General features: G+C 40.9%; 1 protein-coding gene across 1 annotated transcript; it reads right to left on the minus strand.

The window, feature by feature from the left end:
• Positions 1-13,381: 13,381 nt before the first annotated feature.
• Positions 13,382-17,678, minus strand: chia.1 (chitinase, acidic.1). The gene is made up of 12 exons (XM_024427754.2): positions 17,623-17,678; positions 16,785-16,852; positions 16,576-16,605; positions 16,090-16,294; positions 15,932-15,988; positions 15,387-15,552; positions 15,088-15,212; positions 14,790-14,913; positions 14,464-14,646; positions 14,166-14,282; positions 13,927-14,053; positions 13,382-13,771 (listed from the first exon to the last, which is right to left on the minus strand). The coding sequence occupies exons 2-12, from the start codon at positions 16,807-16,809 to the stop codon at positions 13,563-13,565; spliced, it is 1,368 nt and encodes a 455-aa protein (XP_024283522.1). The 5' UTR covers positions 16,810-16,852; positions 17,623-17,678; the 3' UTR covers positions 13,382-13,562.
• Between the last annotated feature and the right edge of the window lie 1,028 nt (positions 17,679-18,706).

The raw sequence follows: 18,706 nt of genomic DNA on the forward strand, positions 1-18,706 counted from the left end.
GAGATGGTACTAATATTGCAGACGATGCCAACGTGAGTCTCATTAATTACCCCTTGGCCACCAGCTTCTCCCAAGTGGATGTGACTTTGGGTGAACGCCTAATCAGTCAAATCAGTGCCACATACCCTTATAGGGCTATCATGGAGTGTTTTACTCAATTACTCCGAAGACACTCTCAAGACACAATTCAGCACCGGGTTGTTTAGCAAGGATACTGCAGGAGTCTCTATGGAATGGACAGACCCTTCCCCCGGTGCAAACAAAGGACTGGAGGCACGCGCTCGCTACTGTGCCGAATCTCGAGAGTTTCATCTGCTAGGCCCTATACACTGACATTTTCTTTCAAGAACGTTTACTCTTAAATTTTGTTGATTTAAGACAAAAATTAACCAGGGCCAAGGATGAGTTTTGTCTGATATCTGCCCAGGACGGTGACTTTAGTTTAAAAGTGTTGGGGTCAACGCTTTTATTAAAAAAGTGTCTGTATCTCCGGCAGTTCATCTGGGTCACTCACAGGCTTTGATGAAAGGAAATGCCCTTTACCCTCTCCAAAGAATTACCATGAAAACATTTAGCATACCTGTGGGCAGTAGAATCTGCAGTCAAGAAAACCTTTTTCTATGCCCTTTTCCCTGCTACATGGTTATAGGTTTGGTTGATCACGCCTCTAATACGGGCAGCTTAAATAAAAACCCATTTAATTTTCAACACTTCAATGCAGAGTATGTAGCTCTCTGTCAGGACAGGCGTCAGGTCCCTGCAAAGGCTTTCCAACCACAATTTAATAACAACATATCTGTGCGAGAATTTTACAATCTATTCCTGGCTACCGGGAGGCATCTAAAAGATCTCTCTTTACCTATTGACAGAAATTATTTTGCAGAGGGTTACACATTGTATGCTTTCAATTTATCACCTGATGATGACACCTCAGGAAATCTGTCAGTGGTGTCCCAAGGTAACCTCAGGCTGGAAATGCATTTCCGTACACCTTTAGCCTGTACAGTTAGCATGATTGTTTAAGCATTCTCTGATTCAATCTTGGAAGTGAATACCCGAAGACAGGTCTTAGTGGATTATTATTAAGGATCGTTGAGCAAAGACATGAATACCCAAGAGTTGGAAGAGCCGACTGATTGGAAAACAATTTTGTGGAGTGTTGTGATGATATACCTATTGAGAAATGGCCGGAGCGGCCTGCCATGTTTATTGTCAATACCCATCCTAAACACATGCCGGGTGAACATTGGCTAGCTGTGACATTAGAAGACGAAGGAGGAAGAAAAATGTCAACTTTTTTTGATTCCTACGGCTTTCCCCCCGGATTTTCACATTTCCCCAAATCTATTAAACAGTTTTTGACCAAAAACGGATCAAAGATCTACTACAGCATCAAACAAGTACAAGATAACCTTTCCACTACATGTGGTCACCACTGTGTATTCTACCTATGCCAAAGAGCCCGGGGAGTTTCTTTTGAAGATGTTATGTCTCTTTATAAGGATGATTTAAGAAGTAATGATAACGTTGTAGCTTGTATTGTTAGAAAATATCAAAAGTGTTCAAATATGGGACCTTTAAGACTGTGTAATCAAGGCGTATGCTCACATCAAATGTTTCAAGAATGCCACAAATGTTAAATTGCGTAATTTTTCAAATAAAATGTATTGAATTTAATTATAGTCATTGACAAGTCATTCAAAAGTCTAACCACCCTGAGAGATCGGGATTAGGAAAAGGTCCGGAGATGTTCAGGGGGGTAAATGTGTTATCATCATCCCTTTCAAAGGGGGGAGGGGTTGTTGGGATATCTTTAGGGGTGCTGTAGCTCGTTGAAGGTTTTTGTTTTAAAACTTGAATCTGTTGACAAAGCTTATAGTTGGGTATACCCGAGTGGGGAATGTTGAGGATTGCCTTTGTCATTCCAAGTAGGGGTCCCCTTTGAGTCTTTTCAATCCTTTTCGGTTCACAATATCCTTCATGGCCGTATTCAAATCATTTTCCGCTGTTTGTCTGATATTTTCAGGAGCCTGCATTTGTTTTTTAAGTCTATCCAACTCTTGTTGAGGCACCAAGTACATTTTATTGGCCTTCACACTCTGTGTTCAACCCCAACGTCTGGCAGCAATAAGGCTGGTGATGAAGGGCACAGCTATAGTTAGCAAAGGCAGAAGAAAACCCCCAGACTGTTGTATGCTATGTCTTTTCTTTTGAAGACTGGCCCTTTTATTGGCAAAGAGTTTGATCGAGGTCTCTTGTCTCTTAAATTATTTCAATTGGGTCAGGGTGAGTGGAATTCATCCTCTGAGAAGATTCAAAGCAATCTCACATAGGGATAATATGAGATCTGAAGAACAGTGACCCAAGATGGCCTTCTGTTCTTTAGCTGTAGCCCAACTAGGCTTCTCAAGAGGGGCAGGTTTCTTTCTAAACGCAGAGACATAGCGGTTACTTTTTAGGAATGTACGCAGCCGGCCACTCCCATGAGGAGCAGGCTGGTTCGGAGCCTCAGGTGTTCTGGAGTATTTGCTTTTAAATCCACGATTAAATAAGAAAATGGCACTTTGGTAGCGTCCTCGTAGCTCTCCGTAACGTAAGATTTCCCTCCCGGGTACATCTGCTGAGCTAGAGTGTTAATTTGTAGTTTGTCTCTAGGGTTTTTGAACAAAACCATGTAATTGGTGTTCAAACTAATGGTACGGCTATTTTTACCTTGGTGAAACACATTCTGCACCAAGTAAAGCACGGGCAGGTTTCTAGGATGAGTATATTGGGTAAAAGCCCGTGCAATTTCAGGATGTTCGCTACCTGCAAATAGCATATCGTCCAAAACCAGCAGATTGTTTTTATGAGGAGGGAGAAGTTCATCATCAGATAGGGATTCAGGTATTCCTTCAACAAACTTGATTTTTATTTTCTTCAACAGTTCATCATACACAGGTTGATAACACGAATAACACCACACAATATTGTCAGGTTTTTGAGATAACACATGTTCCGAATTCTCTAAAATACTTTTTACATAACAAGTTTTACCACTATTGGAGGGGCCTGCGATTAAGGCCGAAAATGGTCGTTGCAACCGGGGGTCAAAAAAAAAATCCCAAAATTGTTCAGGGTCTTTAATGATCGACATTGTTAGCATATTGCATCTCTGCGAAAGCTTCCCCCAAAGAGAGTTTAAGTACAATTTCGACACATTTCTTTTGGTTTTCTTGACCTCTATTCTGTCAGGGTCAAGAAGTATGCCTTCTCTGTTGTGATAGTCTTGAATGTACCTGTCTCTCTTGATCTGTGACCGATGCAGGATAGCCTGAAGCCAGTTGCTTGCATCTCAAGAAGGTCTTGATGTACTCTTTAAAAAGAGTGTCTGATTTCCTGGAAAGGTTCCATACTTCAAAGATTTTGGCCATACGATACCCCATCTCTAGAGCCTTAGAGAATTCAACTGTGACCCATACATCTGTCAGGGCTCTTTCTTGATCTGAGTGATCACAAGGCTTTTCCTGGTTGTTGTTTTCACTGTAGGTGTGAAAAAGGGGAAAGAAAAGTTTTCCTTGAGGTCCCTTGTAAGGCAACACTGGTAATAAACAAACCCCTAGGAGGGTAGACAGTTGCTTTGATCAGACCAAAATAGTTTTGGGGTAAGTCAAAGTCGCGGTGAATAATTTCAGGATGCCCCATAGGATCGCATGAGGAACTCATTACATGAGGATAAAGGGATTTAAAATCTACATATCCTATTGTCTCGTCGGGTTGCGCTACATACCTCAATGTCATAGCATTGGTACGGCCTCCATACAAGGCCTGTCGTGGTTCAAGGGTTCTGGTGTGTCAAAGCTGGAAAGAAAGTCTCGAACATGAGGATCAGACTTTTTGAGTGCTGTCCACTCATGCTCCCACATCACATTCACTTTTAACCCGTAAGTTGCCTGTAAAGATTTCAATTAGTCTTGAAACTCTTTGTACATTTCCCCAAAAGTATTTTGGGTTAGGACACACATGGCCTGGGGCACAAAGCAAGATTTACAACAGTGGAAGAAACAACCGTTGTACTCAAACACGGTCTCAACACCGTCAATCTGTGTGTATCCATCTATATGATAAGGCCCAAACGTCTTCTCACCCCTATTCAAAGCATGTTGAATAAAAATGACTTTATCCTGGGCCAAGTACTCCAACCTTTGAATGGAACCACTAGACGTCGGTAGTCGGTAGTTGTCAGGCGAGGGGATACCTATAGATGCTGTAGGTAGAAAGTGTGTACTATAGGTTTTCATGCATGCTGATGCAATAGTTGTACAACTCCAGGGGTCAATGCCTGCATCTTTGATTACCTCTTCTCTGAATCTGAGGCATCCTTCACGAAGTATAACCACATCATTGTCACAGTATGATTCCATCTCTTTATGGAAATCAAAAGTGCTGTGACATACTGTCTCGTACCACGTCATGAATCTCTCTCGCTCTTTGGGAGACATCTGATCACACCCGTACATTTTGGGCCTGGGATAAGCTCCAATATAATGTAGATTCTCCTCAGATGTGAAGAAGTGGGGGAACCAGAATTTCACAGAGTTCTCAAAACCCAAGGCCTCTGGCATTTGAGCCAATCCCATGGGTAAGAAGCTTAAACTGTTAATGTATCTCTGGTTGAAGGCGGGGTCTGCAAAACACAAGATTTTACTACCTTGAGCTATGACACTGGGTGCAAAGCCTTGCTGTATCAAGGGGTTCAAAAGCAGGTAGGAGTCATAGGCTCTAGAATTGTGCACTATAAACGTGAAGTTTCTGTACTGGGGTTTTCTAATGTGCTTTAGAAAGAGGAGAGCACAATTGGGCCCCTCTGCCAACCACTTATCACGCTTGAAAGTCATGGTAGATACAAAAATAGGCAAATGAACCCCTGCTTGCTGATTAGTCTCAAAATCATAGAACACATATTTCTCTGAATGTTCATCTTCAGCCAAGGGCTGAATATAACACTCGTGTGGCACTTCCTGAACCAATTCAGCGTCTCTGCTTTTCAAAGGCCCGTTCCAGATTGGGCAATGTATGATTCCACACACATGAGGTTTAGGGCTGTCTATTTTAAGGTTGTAATTGCAATGGCATTTTGGACATTTCTTGTTAATGTCACAACTGCTTACAGATTTACAGGCCTTGGGGTGCCATGTTTCAATTTTGTGTTTTTCGTAACAGTAGGCCGAACGACATGTGCGGTGACAATCTGCATAGGGTGTCAGGTTTAAGGGATGCATTGGACAATTTTCATCAAGACATACTGAACAGTTATAACGGCACCAGTGCCCCCCCTTTCGGGTGCAGCCGGTATGACAGTGCTCATAAAAAAGCTGTGATGTTGGTAATAATAATAATAATGGTCGTTTTGCACATAAAAGTACAGAATCTGAGGACGAGGTTGTGGGTTGTTTTGGAATTTCAAGAGAGCTGCATTAGCTCTACTGTGGTACAAAACCACAATCTTGATGTTCAGAAAGTTTTCAACAGAACTGAGTTGACAGGCAAAAACCTGAGAAAAATCCATTCAGGAAGTAGTTTTTTGTTGTTGTTGTTGTAGTTTTCTATTCAAGGCCATTACACTATCCATTGACTTAGGACACAAATTGCAATTCCTATGCATTCCACTAGATGTCAACAGTCTTTAGAAATGGTTTCAGTCTTGTATTCTGAAAAATGAGTGAGTAAGAGCAGTCTGAATGAGTGGACCCTGCCGTGTCACAGAGCTTTTTCATGCGCATGACCAGAGATAGTGCCTTTCTTGTTTAACTTTTATATTGACAACGTTATTGTCCGGTTGAAATATTATAGATTATTTAGGCTAAAAACAACCTGAGGATTGAATATAAACATCGTTTGACATGTTTCTATGAAATTTACGGATACAATTTGGATTATTTTGTCTGGCTGTTGTGACTGCGTTTGTGCCTGTGGATTACTGAAGAAAACACACAAACAAAACGGAGGTTTTCGGATATAAAGAGAGACTTTTATTGAATAAATGAATGTCTTCTGAGTGCAACCATATGAAGATCATCAAAGGTAAGGGATTAATTTTATCTCTATTTCTGACTTGTGTAATTCTTCTGCTTGGCTGGTTACTGTTTGTAATGATTTGTCTGCTGGGCTATGTTCTCAATAATCGTAAGGTATGCTTTCGCCGTAAAGCATTTTTGAAATCTGACACCGTGGTTGGATTCACAAGAAGTTCATCTTTAAACCAATGTAAAATAGTTGTATCTTTTCTGAGTTTTTATAATGAGTATTTCTGTATTTGAATTTGGCGCACTGCAATCTCACTGGATGTTGGCCAGGTGGGACGCTAGCGTCCCACATACCCTAGAGAGGTTAATGCAACCACTGTGTCAGATTTAAAAAAAAGCTTTACCGAAAAAGCACACCATGCAATGATCTGAGTACAGCGCTCAGGCAACAAAACAGCCAAACAGATATCTGCCATGTTGTGTAGTCAACAGAAGTCAGAAATAGCATTATAAATATTCACTTACCTTTGATGATCTTCATCTGAATGCACTCCCAGGAATCCCAGTTCCACAATAAATGTTTGATTTGTTCGATAAAGTCTATAATTTATGTCCAAATACCTCCTTTTTGTTTGTGCGTTTAGTACACAATCCAAACTCACGACGCACAGGCAAGTCCATGCGAAAGTTCAGACGAAAAGTTATATTACAGTTCGTAAAAACATGTCAAACGAAGTATAGAATCAATCTTTAGGATGTTTAATCATAAATCTTCAATAATGTTCCAACCAGAGAATTCCTTTGTCTGTAGAATTGCAATGGAACTCAAGCTGACTCTCTTTTTTCTCAGGTTTTTGCCTGCTATATGAGTTCTGTTATACTCACAGACATCATTCAAACAGTTTTAGAAACTTCAGAGTGTTTCCTATCCAAATCTATTAATAATATACATATATTAGCAACCGGGCCTGAGTAGCAAGCAGTTTACTCGGGGCACCTTATTCATCCAAGCTACTCAATACTTCCCCCCAGTCCCAAAGAAGTCAACAAACGTGGCATTGTTCGATGCCAGAAGGATAGATCCTGACTGTATTGCCGCTCGAGTAAAGCCACCATTAGTTTGTGTAGCAAAACCTTTCTGTATTTTAGAGCCCTGTAAAAGGCTGTGAGAAACCTAGCTTGTTCTATTTCAGGTTCGGGTGTTTCTACAAAATAATTGCAGGAATCAAGAAGGTTGGCCGCTTCACATAACATCACGTCGTCTACCTCTGAAATGTAATTTAAAACTTTGAAATCATCCGGTTTCTGTGTTTTACTCACAGGATGTCCTGTGCGCCGAAATCCTCCGCGTGCTCTCATTGTGTATGGTCTTCTGTGCCATTATACGCCGGGGAGGAGTCTGAAAGAAAATAATACATACAATATAATATAGATTATATATAGATATAATACTATATATTAACAATACGTAATTAAATTACCTCGGCTTTTTTGAGAGGGCTGTTCTGACAAATGGCGGAAACCGAGGGCTCTAGACTTTTTTCACCAAGCATACCAGATTCTGCCGGGCATGTCTCATTATTTGTCATTGTTTTAACATATTCAATCATAAAAATGTATAAATAATAATAAAATATGTATAACTAATAAAAAATATATATAATGGCTTCCTTGTAGCGTTGTTTTTTCAAGCAAGTTGCCGTCCCAGTAACACTTTTCGGGCTGGGGTGATTCTGCGCAATGCACTTGCGCCTGAGTTGTGGGTTGCTTGTTTGGGTCTGGAATATGGAGCGAGCGGTTGGAGGTTCCTGGGGGAGTTGATGTGACAGTTAAAGCCTCGGTTCTTGGTGTGTTTGAATAAACATTCGTACAGAACGGGAGAATAGCATCTCTGTCATCGTCTCCGCCGTAGTCGTTCAGAGTCCATAATGCAGCCGTGATCCTTCTTTGCGGTCTGTCAGCTGTTAACACAAAAATAGCTTTTAATATAGGGTGCACACTTTTTGTTTTTAATGTATAAATATTCTTATGGATTTTATTATTGGACTTACTTCGAAAATAGTGTGATGGGGACTGGCTGCACTCGTTTTGCTCCGCTGAATCCACTTCTAATGAACGCTGTTCCAAATCATTTATTCCCCGGAGCAACTGGGTAAAGGATTGATATCCTGTGAAAACTTCACAGTTGAATCCTCAGGTTGGAATATGTAAGCCATATGTCCATCACTCGAATCCAAAACTCCTTTAAAACATTCAGGGGCCTCATATAAAATGTCCTTGATGCTTTTATCATTGGGTTCGTGACAAGAGACGCATAGCACCCCGTGAATTGGTCTAGGTGACATAATTTTCTGTTTAATGTTCTGGGTTTTATTTTTTAAATGCTGTTTAGTGTTCTGGGCCTTATTTATAATGCTTCTGCCGCCAACACAATTCCCCCCCACCCACCCGGACATTCCTGCTTCATAGACAACAACCCTAAGAGCAATAAAAATAGGGTGGGTGTGGGGCCATCCTCTTGGAAATGTTCAAACACATCCCCCCCAGTTCAACCAGGTCCCTACACATCAATCATCATGACAACTTCAAAGGAATAGATGCAATATAGCCATAAAATAGCACACACTCTAACACGTGACAACAGGAACAGGATGCATTTATATTGGCATAACCACGTGACACCTTCCTGCCAGGATGTCCTGACTTGATGCCCATATTTGGGCATGTACGCGTCATCTGGACATAGGGTCATAAATCAGACATTTGACGCGCGCCGTCTACTTTATTCTCTCTCACACTGTCATTGACATCGATCAAGAGTATCCCAAACATGCTCAATGGGTAACATGTCTGGTGAGTATGTAGACCATGGAGGAACTGGGACATTTTCAGCTTCCAGTAATTGGGTACAGATATTGGTAACATGGGGCAGTACATTATCATGCTGAAACATGAGGTCATGACGGTGGATGAAAGGCATGATAATGGGCCTCAGGATCTCATCATGGTATCTCTTTGCAATCAAATTGCCGGGATTTATCCGTGAAGAGCACACTTCTCCAGCATGCCAGTGGCGTCGGTTACGACGCCAAACTGCAATGAGGTCAAGGCTCCGGTGAGGATTTCGAGCACACAGGTGGGCTTCCTTGAGACGGTGTCTGACAGTTTGTGCAGAAATTCTTCACTTCTGCAAACCCACAGTTTCATCAGCTGTCCAGGTGGCTGGTCTCAGACAATCCCACAGGTGAAGAAGCCAGATGAGGAGGTCCTGGGCTGGACATTCCTGCAGTCAGCATGCCAATTGCACGCTCCCTTAAAACTTGAGACAGTTGTGGCATTGTGCTGTGTGACAAAACTGCATATTTTAGTGGCCTTCTATTGTGCCCAGAACAAAGGTGCACCTGTGTAATGATCATACTGTTTAATATGCCACACCTGTCAGGTAGGCGGATTATCTTGGCAAAGGAGTAATGCTTACTAACAGGGATGTAAACAAATTTGTGGCCAAAATAAATAGGCTTTAAGTGTGTATGAAAATGTTTGGGATATTTTACTTCAGCTCATTAAACATGGGACCAACACTTTACATGATGTATATCTATTTTAGTCCAGTATAAGTTTTAGACTGAAAATTGACGGCAAGATTTGTAGACTGAAAATTGACGGCAAGAAGCCCAATACAGTGCATTCCAAACACTTGACTTTTTCCACATTTTGTTATGTTACAGCCTTATTTTAAAATTGATTAAACAAAATGTTTTACTCATTGATCTACACACATTAACCCATAATGACACAGCAAAAATAGGTTTTAGAATTTTTAGCAAATTTATGAAAAATTAAAACAGAAATACCTTACATAAGTATTCACACCCTTTGCTTTGAGACTCAAAATTGAGCTCAGGTGCATCCTGTTTCCATTGCTCATCGTTGAGATGTTTCTACAACTTGATTGGAGTCCACCCGTGGTAAATTCAATTGATTGACTGCGTGGCCATGCACGCTTCCAAAAAGATTATTAAGGACAACAACCACCCGAGCCAATGCCTGTTCACCCCGCTATCATCCAGAAGGCGAGGGTGCAACAAAGCTGGGTACAGGTGCAACAAAGCTGGGACCGAGAGACTGAAAACAGCTTCTATGTCAAGGCCCCAGACTGTTAAACAGCCATCATTAATATAGAGAGGCTGCTGCCAACATACAGACTCAAATCTCTGGCCACTTTAATAAATGGACTTAATAAAGATATCACTAGTCACTTTAAATAACGCCACTTTAATAATGTTTACTTGGTAAATATTACTCATCTCATATGTATACTCATATGTATACTGAATTCTATACCATCTACTGTATCTCGCCTATGCCGCACAGCCATCGCTCATCCATATATTTATATGTACATATTCTTATTCATCCCTTTATATTTGTGTATAAGGTAGTTGTTGTGAATTTGTTAGATTACTTGTTAGATATTACGGCATTGTCAGAACTAGAAGCACAAGCATTTTACTACACTCACATTAACATCTGCTAACCATGTGTATGTGACCAATAAAATTGGATTTGATTTGATTTCTGAAGGCACTATAACTAGAGACAGCAGTTTATTTTCTTTAATTGACCAAGCAAGACTATACCAACAAGTTATTGAAAAAAACATAGAGGTCCCTGGTTACATGTAATAATAATTATTATTCTATTTTATTATATCAACAAGTGACAAAAAATTTTTTTGCACTGTAAACTGCCTAGTGGTTAGAGCGTTGGGCCAGTAACCGAAAGGTTGCTGAATTGAATCCCCGAGCTGACAAGGTTCAAATCTGTTGTTCTGTCCCTGACCAAGGCAGTTAACCCACTGTTCATTGGGTAGGCAGTCATTATAAATAAGAATTTGTTCTTAACTGACTTGCCCCCCCAAAAAATGCTTCAGCCTTCTATATTCCAGTTGAAACAGGTCTGTAAAACATTAACCATTAGTTAGCTACCATAAATTGTTTCTAGGACCACTTGAATCCAGTAAACAGGAATGGTGCTATATGTGTGGAGACAACAGAGAATTCTCAGCCCAGAGATAAGTCTAATAATAATGCAAGACTTTGGACAACAGCATGGAGTTTATTACTCTCCTGATAGCCATTATCTGAGGTTAAGTGTTGCCAGTCTAACCCATACACTATGGTGGGACTGCTCGACCTGGATGTTTACCAGAAAACATGATAAACTACTCCTGTAATGGTTGTCTTGGGTGGAAGAAGGATCGGACCAAAGCGCCGCGTGGTAAGTGTTCATGATGATTTATTCAAAATGAACTGAACACTGAATAACAAAACAATAAACAATGTGAACAAAACGAAAACCGAAACAGTACCGTGTGGCCCAAACACTCAAACGGAAACAAACACCCACAATCCAAAAGTGAAACCCAGGCTACCTAAGTATGATTCTCAATACAACTAACGACACCTGCCTCTGATTGAGAACAGGGAACAAAACAAAAACAGAGAACAAAAACCCAACATAGAAAAACAAACAGACTGCCCACCCCAACTCACGCCCTCACCATACTAAAACAAAGAATAAAATAACAAAACTATGGTCAGAACGTGACAACTCCCATGGTTGTAGACTGCTCTACCTGGATGTTTACCAGAAAACATGATAAACCACTCCCATGGTTGTAGACTGCTCTACCTGGATGTTTACCAGAAAACATGATAAACCACTCCCATGGTTATAGACTGCTCTACCTGGATGTTTACCAGAAAACATGATAAACCACTCCCATGGTTATAGACTGCTCTACCTGGATGTTTACCAGAAAACATGATAAACCACTCCCATGGTTATAGACTGCTCTACCTGGATGTTTACCAGAAAACATGATAAACCACTCCCATGGTTGTAGACTGCTCTACCTGGATGTTTACCAGAAAACATGATAAACCACTCCCATGGTTATAGACTGCTCTACCTGGATGTTTACCAGAAAACATGATAAACCACTCCCATGGTTATAGACTGCTCTACCTGGATGTTTACCAGAAAACATGATAAACCACTCCCATGGTTGTAGACTGCTCTACCTGGATGTTTACCAGAAAACATGATAAACCACTCCCATGGTTATAGACTGCTCTACCTGGATGTTTACCAGAAAACATGATAAACCACTCCCATGGTTATAGACTGCTGTACCTGGATGTTTACCAGAAAACATGATAAACCACTCCCATGGTTATAGACTGCTCTACCTGGATGTTTACCAGAAAACATGATAAACCACTCCCATGGTTGTAGACTGCTCTACCTGGATGTTTACCAGAAAACATGATAAACCACTCCCATGGTTATAGACTGCTCTACCTGGATGTTTACCAGAAAACATGATAAACCACTCCCATGGTTATAGACTGCTCTACCTGGATGTTTACCAGAAAACATGATAAACCACTCCCATGGTTGTAGACTGCTCTACCTGGATGTTTACCAGAAAACATGATAAACCACCATGGGAGTGGTTTATCATGTTTTCTGGTAAACATCCAGGTTTGTAGGAAGGAAAATATAAAATGTTGCTTCATTTTTCAGTCCCCGATATTAACTTAGAAATGACTTGGTAAACTGGTAATAATATAACATTGGCTGTTATGTATAATATTGTGTGAGATGACACAAGGTAACCCCCTAACTTTGGGAAGTTCTTTGAGACCAAGAGAAAATTGCTAAACTATAGTAATGTAATTGATTATGACGCATTCTTATGTTTGTGGTTTTATTTGCAGAGAGGAGAGAGACCATTGACTAAATGCTTGATATATGCATTGTAGCTCTTTCCTGCAGTCAAACGAATCCAGGCTGTATCACAACCAGCCGTGATTGGGAGTCCCATAGTGTGGCGCAAAATTGGACCAGCGTCGTCCGGGTTTGGCTTTTGTAGGCGGTCATTGTAAATAAGAATTTGTTCATAAGCGACTTGCCTAGTTGGGGCGGCAGCGTAGCCTAGCGGTTAGAGAGTTGGACTAGTAACCGGAAGGTTGCGAGTTCAAACCCCTGAGCTGACAAGGTACAAATCTGTCGTTCTGCCCCTGAACAGGCAGTTAACCCACTGTTCCCAGGCCGTCATTGTAAATAAGAATGTGTTCTTAACTGACTTGCCTGGTTAAATAAAGGTAAAAAATAAAAATAAAAATAAAAGTTAAATAAAGGTTACATTTAAACAAATGTTAACACATTTAAAATGACCAGATTGCCTTCTAGTGGCCTCATGGGTGGAACATTGTTAATATTTTTCATAATTTCATAATCAATATACAGGATTGGAAAAAAACTCAGAAAATCCTGTGATTCTATGTCAAAAGAATTATACATTCACATTATATGTTATTTTTTTTATTGAGGAAGATTGTAGCCAGGCAAACAAGAAAGGACAAAATTAAAACATTTATTTTCATGACTAAGTTGCTACGGTAGGTTATTGCCGTAACAGCATGTTGTCAATGAAGGTTGTTATGGCATTCTAACTAATTAGTCCTACAGTACATAGCTAGCAGTAATTCAGGGCCAGTTGCAGCACTTGCAGGCATCAACATAGACCAGGCCGGGCTGGCATTTGTGCAGGTAGGTGTTGCCACGGAAACACTGGAAGTAGGTGGTGTTGTCGAAGATGTTGACGTACAGGCCGTCTGGGCGTCCGGAGCAGAAGCTGAGGATGGGGTCTGGGGTGGTGGTGGGTGCCCGAGTGGTGGTGGGCTTGGGGGCGAAGCCTGGGAGAGCGAGGGAGAAAGGGAAGGAGGTATGGAGAAAGGGAGGAGAGTTTGAGATGATATATAGACCTACATACTGTATAGCGTTACTGTACTTGACTTAGAGCTTTGTAAAGTCAACTGAATTCAATTGAACTGAATGTAAGTTCCTTTACCCAGAGAGTTGCGGAGGTGGTTGACAAGAGGGAAGGGGCCATCAGCACAGAAAGCACCACTGAAGTCATCCATGTCCAGGGTCCACACAGAGGCTCCTCCCAGGTTCTTGGTCTTCAGCCACTGGACCTGATGAAGCAAAGAAGACACAGACAGATGTGCTAACATGGACATGGCATTAGAGATAAATCAGTTGATTGCATGATTGATTGATATTGACTCAGATGTTCCTGGCATGTACCTTGGCAGCGTAGCTCTCTTTGCTGTCGTAGCCCACCCAGGAACTGCCTTTGACGGCATAGGGGACCTTCTGCTCATCAATCCATTCGATAGTAGCACCGGAGGTGAAGGAGCAGACCTGGGAGGAGCGAAACATTCAGTTAGATAATGACAAACAAACAGATAAACAAACAAACTACACAAAATGGCGTATAGTGTTTTGAGATTCGTGGCTCGTGTGCTTTGAGTAAAAAAAAATATATATATATTTATAGATCAGATGTATGATCATGAACATAGTTATTAAAGTTTTAGCGCACCTCGTAGTAGGACCAGTATCCTGCGTCCCGGGTGTAGGGGCCAGCGTCAGCCGGGCCGTTTGTGGGGGCTCCCAGGCCAGTGTTGGAGGTGGTGAGACGGTAGGTACGGCCGTAGGTGGGGAAACCCATCAGCAGCTTCTCAGCGGGAGCACCGTTGTCCAGCCAGTAGGTGATGGCAGAGTCCTAACACATAGGGACAGGTGGTTAAGACAAGGGAGCTACAATAGAGGACATCTATACCAATATTTCCTATATTTACATAATTTCTTCACAAGTTTCCCGGTGAAAAACTTGGTGTAGATGTTAAAAAAGAAAGTGTGTCTTACGACATTGAAGTGGTAGTGTGTCCCCGAGTCATGGCTGCTGCGGAACAGTGGGCTATTATGTCCTGTGGCTCTCTCCCAGTGTCCGTGGAAGTCATAGGTCATCACGTTGATGAAGTCCAGAGAGCTGCAGAGACATGAATAGACAGGGGAATGAAGTATATAAAGTGTGTTTGTTTGAAAAGGAGAGCGAGGGAGAGAGATAAAAAAGAGAAAGAGAGAGAAAACAGAGACTTCAATTTATATCAAAGACTTATATCAGCTGAGTGGGTTTCTCCCAGACCCATGCTGTCTACAGTACCTGGCGATCTGGGCCACCTCGTAGCTGGAGTTGATAGTGGGCTGAAGAGCAGCCACGTTGGCAGACAGGAGCAACTGGGTCAGCCTGGTGTCTTTAGCGTCATTCTCAAAGGCCTTCTGCAGCTCCTGTTAAGCCATACATAGACATTAGGTACAGAAAATAGTCAAAACTATATGGCCCTTCAGGCTGAGCTGGATAGACAGAGCTACAACGATAACAAGCCACAGAAAATGACAGAAACACATTGAAAGATAAAAGTGCAAATAACTGTCAGTAAAAACGTTTATGTGCAAGCTTACTCTGACGAGCTTGGTGAATCTCTCCCTGTCTCCATCGGGGCTGCCGTTTTGAGTGGGGAACTCCCAGGCCAGGTTGAGACCGTCAAAGCCATGGGAACGCAGGTAGCTGATGGCAGACTTGATGAAGGCCTGGCGGCCCTCAGGCTTGGACACCATGCCGATGAATCTAGAGGGGTGGAGAGAGACAATGTAAACCGTTTCTCTGGTCCTGAGTCTATTGATGTGCAGAAGTAGGGAAATGGAAAACACTATGATAAAACACTATGATAAAAAACTATGATAAAACACTATTATAAAACACTATGATTAAACACTATGATAAAACACAATGATTAAACCTGATAAAAAAAGGAGTGGAATGGGAAACAATAAAAACCTGCACCATTGAAATTGACTTTTTTAGATGCTGGGTACAAAAACACAAATCTGTTTAATGTGGAGTAGTTGAAAGATGTGAAAGTTAAATTTTATCTCATCAAAAACCATGCTTTTGGAGAGCTGTGAAATTGCAATAAAATACTGTGAAGAACCAATAAGAGACTTACGGGCTAAGTCCGTTGACTGTGCCTCCGACAGACAGCAGTGTCTTCATCATTGGGTTCCTGCAGATCAGAGAGGTAAGATGAGGAGTCAAACCTAGTGTTCACCATGGAGTTATTAACTAAGGCCCAACTCTCACTGATGTCAACCCAGAGTCACTCACACATTCTTCAGGTGGTTGAGGCTCGTGTAGAGGGTCTCGTCATTCCACTCGATAGGGGCGACCTGGTTGAAGCTGTTGATGGTGGCCAGGGCGTAGATCACGTGGGTGCAGAGGAATGGGTCGATGTTCTCGGGGGTGAACTTTCCAATGGTTGGGCGATACTGGGACCAGTTGGTCATGTGACACACCAGTTTGGTGGAGGCAGCTGAAGGTAGAACAGGAAATCTATCCAGAGACTGAATTTCACATTGACCCTTTGGAGTGCTCTAAAATAATGGGTTAGATTATTTTGCTTTATGGGATTCCTAATTTGAAATGCTTACGTAGGATGCATGAATTTGAGTAGGATTACAGAGCCTCAGAGGTGTAATTGGGGCTCAGATAAGGAGATTTAAACCACAGAATTAGATTGAACACAATCTTAATCTCTATGGTTTAAACATGTCAATTGAGAAATGTAAAAAAGTTGATGAGGGAAACGCTTACCAATCTGCAACATCAGCAGAAGGCCCAGACCTGAGGAAAGATTACTGAGTTAACAGAGTAGACACTAGGGACTCATTTGCCAGTGGGTCATGTTGAAGAATAAGATGAGGATGATGATAATGATAAGGAGGATGAGGATGATGATAATGACAAGGACGATGGGGATGATGATAGTGATGGTAATGACTGAAGACGGCATAGGCATGTACCTGCAAGCACAGTAAGTCTGGCCATTGTGTTGTAAAAATAAAGTATGTTTTCCTTAGAAACAATGTACCTGAAAGAAAGGATAGATTATTAAAATGAATACATACAAATAAACAAACAAATGACTTAATAAATACATTCTTAAATATAAATATATTACGAAATCGTATAATTATGCAATTATAACATTTTATACCTGAAATACTTTTTAAAAGCAGAGTGCAATTCTGTTGTTATGTTGTTCATTCAGGTCAACCAAGTTTGTAAATATTAGATATCACAAAGTATTGGATAGTGTTTGTATTTCACAATCTCTAACATTTAGTAACCCATGTAACTATTGTTCTTGATTAGCTGGATATTAAACAAAATCACATTCATGTATACCCAGACCTAGGTCAAATGTATAAACACTTTCAAATGCTTGAAGTGCACTTCACATACTATAACTTGACTGGTATAATGGAACCAATTAAAAAGTCCCCCAAAATGTCGTTTTTAAAAACATTTTTAAACGTTTTAAATGTAACCTTTATTTACGCCCTGGCCACCATAACCAAAAGGGTCAACTCCACCCACCCGGCAGTGTATTCAATAAAGTATTTGAACCAAGTCTGATCTAAGCATACACACACTTATATCCACTGTTAACAAACCTAAATCTTTTCAAATGCTATTCAAACGTTAATGAATAAACACACTGTTATCACCATGTCATGCATGATAAGTAAGTTGCAACATAGCGGTGATATTACATATGAAATTACAAGCTATGTCACATACATTAATATAACATTACATATTACATACAAAACATGAATATGGATGTGATCGTATTACCTTTCTCCACCAGTGACAGAGGGCGAGTTTCTAGCTGTGCTTTGTTCTTGCTTATTTATACTTTTCACTTTCCTTAATAATAATTGGTATCAAAGTGCAAGTGATAAGTTTCCCGGCTATTCTGGGTAGTGGGAGATTGACTGATTAGGGGAGGCCGGAGTTGGCTTTCACACTTTTTACTCTCGTGTATTTTTATATCTTACAAGACTCTTTTAAGCCTTAATAGAAATACCAAGGCCTTGGGTTGACATACAGTAGGGACCCTTTCTATCCTCATATCGTATTCCAACATTGAGCTAAAAGCCATCAAACACACGCTCCGTTCTTGGGTTGGTTGTCACAATGTTTGCTACTGTAGTTGCTTATTCCTTTTGTAACAGGAACTACAGCATACAGAGTCTTAGAAACAGCCAAGCCTTTCTTTGATCGAAAAATATTCCCAACAAAATTCTACATTTTATGCCGTGAGAGCAACATATGACATTTTGAGTAAATTTGTTTGTGTATGCATGTCTTTGCATACACATGTGTACGTGTGTGCATTTCACAGGGTATGGACGGTGTATACCATGTGTATATTCTGTACATACGACTAATACAAACGTGAAACATGTCATGCTGACATGAATTGACCAGATGGATAAGATCTTTCAAATAATTGACATATTTTAATATTACACAGCAATCTCTAGATTGGTAATAATAAGGACTGTGACAACCAACCCTTGAGACAATCAACCCAGGTCCCCCCTCCCTAATAGATGAAGCACATCCTAGCAGAGAGGTTGCCCTTTTTAACCACTGATACAGGGACAGTGTTTTCACCCCCCTAATGCTTCAGGTTAGTATTAGGGGGAGAGTAACTGATCCTTGATCTGTGGTTACGGGCAACATCTACTTCGAGCATCATAGCTTCCACCATAAAGTGAGAGATGAACCGACCAATCAGACTTCCTGAAGTTGACACAACATTCCAACAGTTTTTGGACATGATGTCACCTTAGTATTACAGAGATATCTGATGGTAGTTTTAAATATGAAAAGCGTTGCGTTAACAAAAACATTTACACACACACACACACGC

Source organism: Oncorhynchus tshawytscha, linkage group LG07, assembly GCF_018296145.1.
Source record: "Oncorhynchus tshawytscha isolate Ot180627B linkage group LG07, Otsh_v2.0, whole genome shotgun sequence".
Lineage (NCBI taxonomy): Eukaryota > Metazoa > Chordata > Actinopteri > Salmoniformes > Salmonidae > Oncorhynchus > Oncorhynchus tshawytscha.

What these genes read in the sequence shown, in the direction of transcription:
- chia.1 (XM_024427754.2), bottom strand. Translation starts at nt 16,809, where the DNA reads ATGGCCAGACTTACTGTGCTTGCAG. An exon ending in TCTGCTGATGTTGCAGATTG is followed by an intron (nt 16,295 to 16,575) that starts GTAAGCGTTTCC and finishes TTCTACCTTCAG; the next exon opens with CTGCCTCCACCAAACTGGTG. An exon ending in GATTCACCAAGCTCGTCAGA is followed by an intron (nt 15,213 to 15,386) that starts GTAAGCTTGCAC and finishes ATGGCTTAACAG; the next exon opens with GAGCTGCAGAAGGCCTTTGA.